The sequence below is a fragment of the Microtus pennsylvanicus genome, chromosome 2, assembly GCF_037038515.1.
Source record: "Microtus pennsylvanicus isolate mMicPen1 chromosome 2, mMicPen1.hap1, whole genome shotgun sequence".
NCBI classification, from domain to species: Eukaryota; Metazoa; Chordata; class Mammalia; order Rodentia; family Cricetidae; genus Microtus; species Microtus pennsylvanicus.
Genome location: NC_134580.1, coordinates 29681867 through 29694629, shown reverse-complemented (window position 1 = coordinate 29694629; position 12763 = coordinate 29681867). Strand labels below are relative to the sequence as shown.

Sequence of the window (12763 nt, the reverse complement as noted above, 5' to 3'; positions counted from 1 at the left end):
CCAGGTGTGACTCAGTTGGGGTAAATCTTGCCCACCATGCAGAAACCTGGGTTTGGTTTCCAGAACCAAAAAAAACAGGCTTGATGTGGAATTCCTGTAATCCCTACATTTGTACACGGAGGCAGAAGGATTAAAAGATCAAGGATATCCATCCCTACATAGATGATTTAAAAAGTAAAATTTCTAAAATACACTGAGACAAGTTACATACCTATACCACCTACACTCAGTTGGCTGAGGGCAGGAGGATCGATGGTCCTTGGCAGCCGGGACTACATACAGTAAACCGGAGTCCAAACAAGAGGAGAGAAAAAGAAAGGATTCTTCATTAGAAGGAACCAATAGATATGCCACTGTGGGGTTTAAGAGTCATATGCTTTCGCAAAGAAAATAGACGACCATGAGTACAAGGTACAGACAGTCAGCAGTGAAGGGGAACAGACAAGGACAGGGTTGAAGAACTCTACAAAAGGCAGGTATGTGTTTGTGTATGATATATGCATGACCATAAGTGTGTGTGTGTGTGTGTGTCCTCACCCTTTGAACACACATTAGACCAGGAATATTCATCAGATGCTTTTATTCCTTAAATCTTTTTGCTTTGTGTCTGAGACAGGGTTTCTCTGTGTTTACCTGGCAGTCCTGGAACTGAGATCTGCCTGCGTCTGTCTCCCCATCCCGAGGCAAGCGGGTGCCCCATCACCACGGGACTTCCACCTTACTTTGTGAGACAGATGTCTCGCTGATGTTAGGCCAGCAAGCTCCCGCACCTGCTCCCTTCCCCCCCAGGCGAAGATGACGCAAGGATGCTGGCACGTCCTGTTGTCACACAGTCCTGTCTACCCATCTCGCCAGCCCTGGTCTCCAGATCTGATAGTTCAGAATATTTAGAATCTCCATATTCTTTTGGAGACAGGTCCCACTCAGCCTGGAATTCACTCATGCCTACCCTGGCCTGGAGGGTTTCCTACTTAACAGGGCAGAGTGGCTCAAAGCAGGAAGGAATTCCTGCAGTGGGCAGTTAGAGACAAGAAGATGAGAATCCTGCTCAAGGCCGTCTTTGGCTACAGAGTGGCCTGCCTGGGCTCTATGAGGCCTTGACTAAACCACAATGCTGCCAGTGCTTCAGTGCAGCTAAGGAGGAGCTGAGGCAGCAGCATCTTCAGGACTATAAAGCCAGCCTGGAAGACTACACATGCGTTTCAGTCCTGCCCGAGATACAGGGCAAGACTCTGTGTGAACTCTAAAACTACCAAAGAATAACAGTTCGTAGCATACTGTTCCTACAAACCACAGTAGACACAAACAAACGTCAGAAGATAAGATGGAGCATGCACTAGCACTGAATACACCTGTCCAGGAATGAGAGCCAATTCTCATCTACGGTTGCAGGTAGAATGTGTTCCCTTAGCATACTTCTGTGGGTCTGTCATTTTTAGGGTGGGTCACCCACGGTGTTATGTGTGCTTGTTTGTCTGAATTTGTGTTTCTATTACAATCAATTGTAATTTTTATATTATATTTGCATTATTGTGGTTGCTTATGGCCATCCTCAGCGCTTGGTGATTCCCTGGGGGTTAACACATGACAGAGCAGCTGGTGATTCCCTGGGATTAACATCTGACAGAGCAGCTGGTGATTCCCTGGGGGTTAACATATGGCAGAGCAGCTGGTGATTCCCTGGGGGTTAACATATGACCGAGCAGCTGGTGATTCCCTGGGGTTAACATCTGACAGAGCAGCTGGTGATTCCCTGGGGTTAACATATGACAGAGCAGCTGGTGATTCCCTAGGGTTAACATCTGACAGAGCAGCTGGTGATTCCCTGGGGTTAACATCTGACAGAGCAGCTGGTGATTCCCTGGGGTTAACATCTGACAGAGCAGCTGGTGATTCCCTGGGGTTAACATCTGACAGAGCAGCTGGTGATTCCCTAGGGTTAACATCTGACAGAGCAGCTGGTGATTCCCTGGGGTTAACATATGGCAGAGCAGCTGGTGATTCCCTGGGGGTTAACATATGACCGAGCAGCTGGTGATTCCCTGGGGTTAACATCTGACAGAGCAGCTGGTGATTCCCTGGGGTTAACATCTGACAGAGCAGCTGGCCTGCCTGAGAGTTGTTCATGTGCAAGAAACCCACAAACACAGAGACAGAGAGAGACAGAGACACAGAAGAGAGAGAGACTCACCAGTGGCTGCGTGTTCGAGTGCGTAGAGGGCAGGGGAACAATACAGCAGTCAGAGGGGATCACAGTGTCAGGCCAGATCAGCCTCCCAGGCTGGCCAGCGTCTCCTGAGAAGTTCTCCATTTCAGTAGTACAGTCTGGTCCAGTGCCTGAGGCCAGGAATGGATCCCGTGATGATGGGCTGGGAAGCATGGGGTTCTGTTCTTCTCAGATAGGGTTGCTCAGAGACAGAGCAGATTAAAACCCAGAAATGTGTTCTCCCAGTGGGGGAACACTTAGGGACCCTTTTTTTTTTCAGACAGCCTTTAATGACAAGCTCTTCTCCCCTGCCCTTAGGCTCGCAGGCTCTTTGACGTCCTGGTTCTCCATGAACCCTTCCTCAATGCGCCCCAGTGATCTGCTGCCACTGAGGCTTTATTGTTGCAATAAAGCCTTTTCCAGGCCCAGGCTCCTGCTGGATGTACTGACGTGTTTGCTTGTGGGAACCACCTGCAGCTGGTTTCTGACAGCCTTCCTGGGCTACCTCAGCTCTGTTAGTTCCTCACTTTCCCCAGGATGTTAGTAAAGCTCCTCTGCTTTTTCTCCTGTCCTGTGGGAGACATCTCTCAGTGGGGAATGATGCCTTACACCCCACTTTCCTGATTCCTCCTCCTCCTCCTTCTCTTCCTTCTCCTTCTCTTCCTCCTCTTCCTTCTCCTCTTCCTCCTCCTCTTCCTCATCTTCTTCCTCCTCCTCTTCTTCTTCTTCCTCCTCCTCCTCCTTCTCTTCCTCCTCCTCCTCTTCCTCCTCCTCCTTCTCTTCCTCCTCCTTCTCCTTCTCTTCCTCCTCTTCCTTCTCCTCTTCCTCCTCCTCTTCCTCCTCTTCTTCCTCCTCTTCTTCCTCTTCTTCCTCCTCTTTCTCCTCCTCTTCCTCCTCCTCCTTCTATTCCTCCTCCTCCTCTTCCTCCTCCTCCTCTTCCTCCTCCTCCTCCTTCTCTTCCTCCTCTTTCTCCTCCTCTTCCTCCTCCTCCTTCTCTTCCTCCTCCTCCTCTTCCTCCTCCTCCTCTTCCTCCTCCTCCTCCTTCTCTTCCTCCTCCTTCTCTTCCTCCTCCTCCTTCTTCTCTTCCTCCTCCCCCTCCTCCTCCTTCTCCTCCTTCTTCGTGGATCTTTGAATTGGTCCAGTCTCAGGTTCCTCAAATTCTCTTGGGTCACTCATCTCAGACGGGGGAATCTATCACCTTCTGTCCTTTCTCTTTCTTCTTGCTGGGTGCTGGAGCCACCTGGGGCTCAAAGTTAGCTGCAAGTGCAGCTTCTGCCACCTCTGCCCCCAAGGCCAGCGTCTTGCCCAGCCACTTTTTCTTCTTCTTGGTCTTCTTGGGAGGCACAGGAGCTGCCTCAACCTGAAGCCCATGTTCTGAAAGTTCAGGCTCTGTGGTCACTCCAGGGAGCCCCATATCTGGCTCCATCACCAAATTCTGCCTCTTTTCTTTTCTCCTCTTCTTTGTGGGGGCAGTGGGAAGGCTTCCTCCTGGGGTTCCACAGTGATCTGTGGCTGAGAGGCAGCCAGGATGGCCTCCACTGCTTGCGTCCCCTCAGCCTCCTTCTGCCTCTTTTCTTCTTGGCCCACCAAGATGGTCTCATCAGGAGGCTCTATTTCCGCCACAGATTCCATGGGTTCCAGCTCCTCTTCTGGCTGGGACGTCTCTGCTCCCGTGGACTTGCTCTTCCTCTTCTTGCTGCTGCTGGCAGATGGGAATGGCAGTCCCATGGGTTCTGCCATCTCTGCCATGGGCTCTAGTGTCTCAGCCTCCAGCATCTCTACCTTGCTCACCTGATGCTTCTTTTTCTCCTTCCTCATTTCTAGGCCACTCCAGGCTGTGTCCACCTCCATGGCCCCATGCCCGTTGACTGCCTCCTGAATGTCTGAGGCCTCTGCGACCTCTCTTCCTTTTCCTCTTCCCTGAAGTAGGTGACCTCAGAGCCATGACTGACCCAGGCCCTGTGAACAGAGGGCTGCCTCCAAAGGCAGAGAACCGAGGCTGCAGGCTGGCAGGGATCTGAGGTGGCAGGCTTGTGGGAATGGGCTGCAGGGGGACCCGAGAGATAAGATACTCTTGAAGACCCTCCATGATCCTTATGCTCCCATGGGGGGCCGGAGCGCAAGTGAGTCTTCCTCCCACCTCTGTTGACGATGCCAGCAAGGTGGCTTCTCCAGCCTGAGGGCTGCCAGTAAGGACTCGGCATCGGCACCTCTTGCCATCCAGTTTGCCCTTAACAGTCTTTGAGCCAGAGAGAGGCACACGCCGCCCATTGAGGCTGAGGAAAGAAAGGGAAAAGGCAGGGGCTGGTTAGATCCTTTGCAAAGCGGGAGGCCAGGGCTAGAAGCAGCTTTTCTAGGCTAGGGTGCAGCTCAGTGCTAGAGCCCTGAGTTTTGTTTCAACTAACTTCTGTTGTGTGGGGTTTGTGTGAGGCCTAGAACTCCTGATCAGCATGCGTCACCTCCCGGGTACTGCAAACAGACACGTGCCACCGTTCCTGGATTGCTTGCTTCATTTTTATTTTTTGGTTTTCGAGACAGTGTTTCTCTGTGTAGCCCTGGCTGTCCAGGAACTCACTCTGTAGACCAGGCTGGGGGGGAACTCGGAGATCCACCAGCCTTTGCCTCCCATGTGCTGCACCATCACGACCTGGCTTTACCCGGCTCCTGGCTGTTTCTTGAGACAGACCCTCTGTGTGTGATGCTAGCTTGGTATTCCCTATCTCATGCTGGCCGCGAAACCTACCATTTTCGTGCCTCAGTCTCCTGAGTGCTGACATTAAACCTAAACCCCATCATTTATGGCTAAGTAATGTTTATGGGACGCAGGCGAGGGATGAGGCTCAGACATGGAGTTTGTGCCTAGTATGAATGGGCCCTGGATTTCATCACCAGCATTGTATAAAATTGGGCTCGGTAGCTGCCCTTGGGAGGTAGAAGCAGAAAGATCCGAGTTTAACTACTGCATAGGATGGTAAGATTCTCCAAAACAAAGCCAGGCAGTGGTGGCTGTGCTCGCCTTCAATCCTAGCACTCGGGAGGCAGGTGATTTGAGGGCCAGCCTGGTCTAAAAGAGCTAGTTCCAGGACAGCAGGACAGACTCCAAAGCTACAGAGAAACCCTGTCTTGAAAAACAAAACAAACAAACAAAAAAAGATTCTCCAAAACAAAAGAACATGTGACACCCACTTGTAGTTCCAGACTCAAGAAACTGAGGCTAGACGATGCAGGGACTTAAGAATCCAGCCTGGGCTAGACAGAACGTGGCTGATTGTCCGAGTTATCAGAAATGCTGTCTACAGTTCTAGGTTCACAGTGTGGGGTGGGTTCATTTTCCAGAGTGTGTGTGTGGGGGGGGGGTACTCCCAGCGGGTGGGAGTGACCACTCACCACTGTGGGGCAAAGTCTGGAGGGGCTCGGATAAGCCACACTTCTCTATCTGGAAAGAGCAGCGCCTCCAAGGAGAAATGAGGGGGATCCGAGTCTGGAGACATCGCCATAAATTTGGGGGGGAGGCAGGAGAATAGAGTGGCACCGGAGGCCGGGGTATCCGCCATCACAACGACCTGCGCTGAATGCTGGGACACATTCTTGAATATAGAAGATACCCAGGATGGTTCTAATGAGGAAGACAGCTGGAGAGATGGACCACCACACCAGTCGCACAGTCTTCTCTGGGTCTCTTGCTGTCACAGTTTGGCAAGGTCTAGGCAGAAAGACCACGAGATGAGATTTTACCAATGTGACTGTGGCATGGATGAGGCAGCTTCCCGGAAGCACACCCCACCCACCTCCAAAAGAAGTGGAAGAGCCTGCTTACCTTTAAAAGGCTGAGAAAAACAGAAGCCTTCTTAAAGAATTTCACTGGCCAGTGCAGACTTGCAGGCTGGAGGCAAGAGGCACAGCAGGTTGCTGACCACTCATTAAGTTTTTGAGTTTCACGCTAATTTGACACCTACCAGTCCCTCAAGGTGTGGCACATGGTGGTAAGTGCAGGAGCTAGTTGTCACTGATGAGAATGGTGGCCTTGAAGGAACAAGCAGGCAGAGGCAGGAGGTGAGTAGCTGGAAGGCAGAATTGGTGGAGAGGGGGACTCTGCTGCCCTGGGGTCACTCGCTCCCCAGTTCAGATTTTCCCAAGCTTTGGGTCTGAGGACTCAAGCAATGGAACCTGCTGGGATGACTTGTGGGGATTCCTGCTAAAGGTTCTTGCAGGAGCCTGCCCTCTAGAGGAGTCGGTCCTACAGGGCTGCTTGCAGGACACATTCTCAACCTGGCAACCCAACTTAGGCCAGGCTGACTAGGAATACTCTCCTTGGGGGAGAGAAGTCTCACCCTATGGAGAAGACCGTGATCTCTGCCAAGAAACAGGGGAGACAAAGGTCAGTCACTACCCAGAGCACCACTTCTGATGTTCCCGCAGGCATGGGGAGAGGGCAAGGCACTATTGTTCCACAAGACAGCCTAGGGCACCTTTGCACCTCAGCCCTCTACACTGAGCTAGACCCTGTGGAAAGCCTACCCTTCCTGCCTGGGATTTTACCTGGAGAGATAGATGTTCTCTGGAGTGGACAGCTCTTCCTCTGCAGGAGGGGCCTGTGGCCAGATGGTGTCCTGGGCATCTGGCCTGAGTCCCCAGAGGGGCTGTCTGAATCTCATCCAGACCGATCCCCAACCCATGGCTCAGAAGCCACGGAGCTGGGGCTTGACCTCTTCGGGGCTTCAAAGAGAAAGGCACAGGAAGGAGACTCTTAGTGACTTCAAAACACACAAGACTTAGTGCACTGCCCTGCAAGTACCCGACTAGCCCTCCAAGGAATCTTTGCCTCCTTTGGCATTGCCCCCACCTCTCCCTGCTTGGCTCAGCATCTCTGCTGTCCCCCTGTTGTTCAACAAGCCTGAGGTCACACTTCAGGGGACACCTGGTCTTTCTGAAGTGACAGATTGTTATGCTCACAGTGTGCCATAGTGGACACAGGCATCATTTATCACAAAGCCAGGAGGAAAAGTACAAATCAGATGAAGTGAGAAAGGTGCTCACCTGGTTCTGTGGGTGCCTCTAGGATCCCCTGACTGTGGAGCCTGGTTCTCACGGGAGGCATGGTTACTCTCTGCAGGAGGCAGACAGCAACACAGGTGTCGAAAAACGTTTGCAATGGCTTTCTTGAGCCTCTTCCAGCGATGACGCATTTGGTTTCGGGAGGAAGTTGGCTCGGTATCCTGGCTGATGGCCTGCCTGTTGGTCACTTCTACTATCAGTGTGTCCCCAAGGGAGGAGCCTTTGGGGGTTACACGCAGAGCCATCCCCAGCGAGCTGCAGAGTTTCTCTGCGTCATTTGCAGCCTCATTGTGGTCTGCCCCATGAGGGTGGTACAGAGAGCAGGATGGCTGGGCACTCGCTGCCAAGCTGCCACACAGCCCGATCTTCGATGGCGAGAAACTCTTGCTGCTGTCCGGGCTGCTGCTAATGAGGGAACCAGCCACAGGACAGCTCAGGTGGGATAGGTGAGCAAGGTGGATCCTCCTAGGCTGGCAGCACAGGGTGGCAGGCACGCTATGGCTTCTGCCACCCTGCCTGGAATTCTCATCTTTTTTCTGGGGCTCAGACGGCACGATGAAAGTTGGGGGAGTAGGCTCAGCAGCTCTCTTGACGGTCCCAGAAAAGAGGTGAAGATCGGCCCGGTTGAGGGCAAGGCCTGGCTCCATGGGTTTTGTGGGTTTCACCCGGTGATGGCAGCAGTCCCCCCCGGGTGCCTGGTGTTGCAGACTCAGGTATGTGGCCATTGCCTGATTACATTTTTGGTCTTCTTGTTTGTACTCCATGCCTGCCATGGTGCCAACAATGCGAGGGCTCTGGGTGCCTGGGAGACTATGGATGGATGCCCATGCCTGGCTGTCCCTTATCATAGGGCACATCAAGATTTGACTGATGGTGGGCCTCTTTTTAGGGCTGATCATGAAGATTTCCATGATTACATTAAAAATATCAAGTGGGACATGATGAGGAACGCTGAAGTTTACAGCTAAAATTTGCTGCTTCAACCCCTTATAAGAGCTCGCTTGGAAGGGAAGCTGCCTAACCACCATGTAGTAGAGGAGCACGCCTAAGTTCCAAACATCGCTGGCATAGCCATCGTATGGCTTCGCCTTCAAAAGTTCCGGGGCACAGTACGGCAGAGTGCCACAGAAAGTCTTTAGTTTTTTGCCGGGGACAACTCTGACCGCCAGGCCAAAATCACAGAGCTTGGCATTTCCAGAGGCGTCGATCAAGATGTTATTTGCCTTAATGTCCCTGTGGACGATACAGTTGTCGTGGCAGTACTTCACTGCCTGTACTACCTGTCCAAAGAGCCTTCGCACCTCGCACTCCTGTAAGCCTCCCGCTTTTCGAATTTGATGTAACAGGTTCCCTTTCGAGGCATAATCCATGATGACATACGTCATGTCCCGTGTCTGCACCTCCTGAAGGAACCTGATTATATGCGGATGAACGAGGGATCTCATTATATCAACCTCATTATTGTTCCGGGCAGAGTCTCCCTTCACATTTTCTAGAATCTTCACAGCCACGTAGCTGAAAGTGGGAATGTGAAAGGCCAATTTCACTGTGCCAAAGGTTCCTCGTCCCAGAGTTGTCAGCATTTGATAGATACTGCTAAATGTCTCCTCGTCACAGTAGAGGGTCTCTCTGACCTCCTCCATGGCCAGGTTCTTGCTGAAACACAATGGGAACTTTAAACAAACAGTTTAAATCACACCAATGAGAATGTTTAACACTATGAATTCCTACATTCCAAAGAGAAAAAGAGTCACAGATATTTCAGGCAACCTAACCAGCTACGTAGTGCTCAGGAAGGGAAGGAAGTACCTTCCAAAGAGGTGGACAGCAGAACATAACACAGGTCAGGTTGGCCGGATTCACCCAGAAACTGAGAGAAGAAAACAAAGGGTCGCAGAAGCTACGAGCCACTGATTGGGAAGGAGAATCATCCTTTTACCTGAGCTGAACACTCATTGAGAGACAAGATACTAATAAAATCATATGCATGAGAAGTTGATGAGACAACAGACACCCTGAAAACAGAGAGTGTCTAGGTGGGGAGATGGCTCAGGAGGTCAGAAGGTTTACTATTCTGGCAGAGGACCTGTGTTTGGTTCTCAGGACCAAGACCAAGCGGATCAAGTGACTCCAGTTTAGGAGATCCTACACTTCTGCCCTCTGAGGGCATCCAAACACATGCGTGGACGATCGCAAGGGCAAACACACACACACACATATACACACACACACACTTGAGGTCGCCTACATGTACACTCACGTGTACTATCTATAATTTCAAATAGTGTTATAAGTCTTTTTTTGTATAATTTTACTTCTATGACCTGGAAAGATATAAGACGGCAACAGATCCCCTAGGTGCGGCACTTCAGGAACTTATGTTGTCATGGGATTGCTGTGAGGCAGACCTGGTCTTCTGCGAGAAGAGTCCATGCTCCTAACTGCTGGGCTGTCTCTCCAGGCTAACCCATCCCCCAAAGAAATCTGTTTTTGAAAACCCTGAGAGTCCTTCTCCTGGACTGGAAAATGTGAATGGAATTGAGAAACTTCTTGATATAAATTCAAGTAAGAAGATATGATAAAGAACAAGATTGAAATATTTATGAGGAAAGAATCTGCATAGGAAAGCCCAGGAGCAGGCAAACCTACTGATGAATCCTTCCAATCTTTTGAAAACAAATGTCAGTGCTCCTCAATACTCCACAAAATAGAAAGGTCCTTAGCAGTTCCAAACTCATTCATGCACAAACCAGGAAAACACAATGAAGAAAAATAGAGGCTATTTCCATGATGAACATAGATGTAAAAATCCTTAATAATACTACTTAATACTTTTCACCAAATTCACATAAGCCAGGCCATACTTCATGGTTAATATATGCTCCCAAGGATCCTTGCAAGGATAGCTCTACGCATTTAGCCTGACAACACAACATTGAAACAGAATTTTTTTTTTGTGGTTTTTTTGAGACAGGGTTTCTCTGTGGTTTTGGAGCCTGTCCTGGAACTAGCTCTTGTAGACCAGGCTGGTCTCGAACTCACAGAGATCTGTCTGCCTCTGCCTCCCGAGTACTGGGATTAAAGGCGTGCGCTACCACCGCCCGGCTTTGAAACAGAATTAAGGGCAAGAGTGCCACAGTCATACAGAAGGACAGCCACAGAGAAGGATGAAACTGTGGGGCTCTCAAGAACATGGTTGTCACTGGAGAAGATCGCTCTACATGGGAAAAGCCAGTCCTTCAAATGTGTCACTTTTCTTCTCTCATATGTGGAACTTGGGAGCAGGAGGAGGTCCTCAACATAAGAGGAGGCTCCTAGGAATGTGGAGGAGGTCGTGTGAGAATAAAGCATAGCAGTGTGGGTTAATCACATGATCAAGTGCTCAGAATGCATTAGAGATGTTCCTGCGATTGCCAGGACTAAATTGTTCCTATGATATGGTATGCCATAACAAGGAAAGGCTTGAAATGAGAAAAGAGAAACGGACCAAAGAACGCATAACAAAAGTAAATGAAGAAGTAAAACTAAAGACAGAGGTTCTGGAGAGATGAGTTAGTGTTTATCAGCACCTCCTGCTCTTTCAGAGAACCCTGGTTTGAGGCCCAACACACATGGTGCTCACAATCAATTGTTACTCAAGTTCTAGCTAATCTGTCTTCTTCTTGTGACCTCCACAGGTGCGAGGCTCATGGTACAGACACAGACATGAAAACAAAATACACATACACATAAAATAATAATATTAAAAATTATACCCCAAGAAGCACAACTTAAAAATAAAAACTACCAGGCTGTGGTGGCACATGCCCTTAATCCCAACACTCAGAAGGCAAAGCAGGTGATCTTTTAGTGTGAGGCCAGGCATATCTACAGAGGAGTTCCAAGAAGGGAAGAGCTACACATTGAATTTCTGTCTTAGATTCTCCTCCCATACACCCGCAAAACAAACAGAGTAAAAAAAAACATGAAAAAGTAAGCTCATAAACCAAGCCAGAAAACACAGACAACAAAAACAACAACAACAATCAAAGGCAACAAAGCTGGAAGGAAACTTACTATGTTGGAGTCCAGCAGCTCTTGAAAGTCCAAATAGTCTCTTTCACCAGCACAGAGCTCCAACCACTTTCCACTTCACGAACACACCTGCACTGTAAGGAGAGAAAGCAACATCAACCAGAGCTGTGAGGGCACAGGCGACTGTCATTGTGAGGTCAGAGCAAGAAAAGGACAAATTGTGGCTTTTCACAGCTCACGGGTTTTCTTCCCATTTGATCAACAAGTACAAGAAACCTGAGTGAAAAACTGAGAACACTAAGGGACTTGGAAGGTGTGGGCAGGAGGCAGTGAGATCAGGGGAATGTGGCCATTTCCATATCTCCTCCTGAAGAGGCAACTTCTGCCATGCTCCATTCTGCCCACTACTCCTCTTCCCCCTTCTGTTTCTCTCTCTCCCTGCCTCTCTGCTCTTCTCCTCTTTCCCCTTCGCTTCCCTACCCACTAAATAAATATCCAACCTCACTCTGTAAGGCGTGCCTATCAATCTGTCTCAACAAACTGAAATGAAGGGAAGAAAAGGGAAAAAAAATCAGGGAGTAGAGCAAGCAACGAGTTGACAAGAATTAGCCAAGGAAGAACAAAGTAGCCGGCAATAGGAAGAGAGGAATGCACAGGAAGGTGTAGGGAGGCACTTAGCGATTCACGGTCTTTTTGGTTTGGGATGAGCTAGAGATGCTTCTCTTGCTGGGTCTCTGTCCAAACAGGAAAGTAGACTGGTTGCTTCTTGGCCTCTCTGAGCTAGCAAGTCATCACCCAACATCTGACTCCCAAGTCTTTATTGGTAAATAGAACAAAGGAGGGTTCGTTAAAACTTACACTTGGTGACTGTGGCCAAGCTGGTACCAGCGGCACCAGAAATCCCGCTAGGCCTCAGCCTATGTGGCGAGGTGTTGACCGTCAGGCCCTGGGGAGAAGATAGTAATTAAAATACACGTAGATTCAGGTTAGGCCATTAAACTGACAGAAAAACAAGAAAAGTCTCATAAAGGTGAGCACTTGGCTTTTTTTTTTTATTGTTTTGTCAGGACGGGGTTTTCTGTTTAACAATCATGGCTGTCCCTGCACTCGCTCTGTAGACCAGGCTGGCCTCAAAGTCACAGAGGTTCAGCTGCCTCTGACTCCCGATTGCTGGAATTAAAGGCATGCACCGCTGTGGCCCGGCACATGGCAATTATTAAAGCTAGGAAAGTTGAGGCAGGAGGACCAGCAGTTCAGGTCATCGTTGGCTACACAGTGGCCTTGAGGCCAGCCTGTGCTACAGGAGACCCTCTCTCACCAAACCAAAAAGCAAAAGCAAACAGAAGAGCAAGGACTGCTTTTGTCATGCACATGATTGAGGGCCCCAGTGCTTCAAAAGTAACCTTGGCTGTGAGACACAGGGCATGGACACAAGTGTGTCCGTGAGTGTGACATCAACACCTGCGGCGGGGAGGCGGCGGCCAGCCT

At 49.9% G+C, this 12763-nt stretch overlaps 1 protein-coding gene and 1 pseudogene across 1 annotated transcript; both read right to left on the bottom strand.

The window, feature by feature from the left end:
• Window positions 1-3265: 3265 nt before the first annotated feature.
• LOC142844121 (DNA-directed RNA polymerase I subunit RPA34-like) lies at window positions 3266-5905 on the bottom strand (annotated as a pseudogene).
• Window positions 5906-7239: 1334 nt separating this feature from the next.
• LOC142844120 (sperm motility kinase 2B-like) lies at window positions 7240-8904 on the bottom strand. The gene has a single exon (XM_075962427.1). The coding sequence runs from the start codon at window positions 8902-8904 to the stop codon at window positions 7240-7242; it is 1665 nt and encodes a 554-aa protein (XP_075818542.1).
• Between the last annotated feature and the right edge of the window lie 3859 nt (window positions 8905-12763).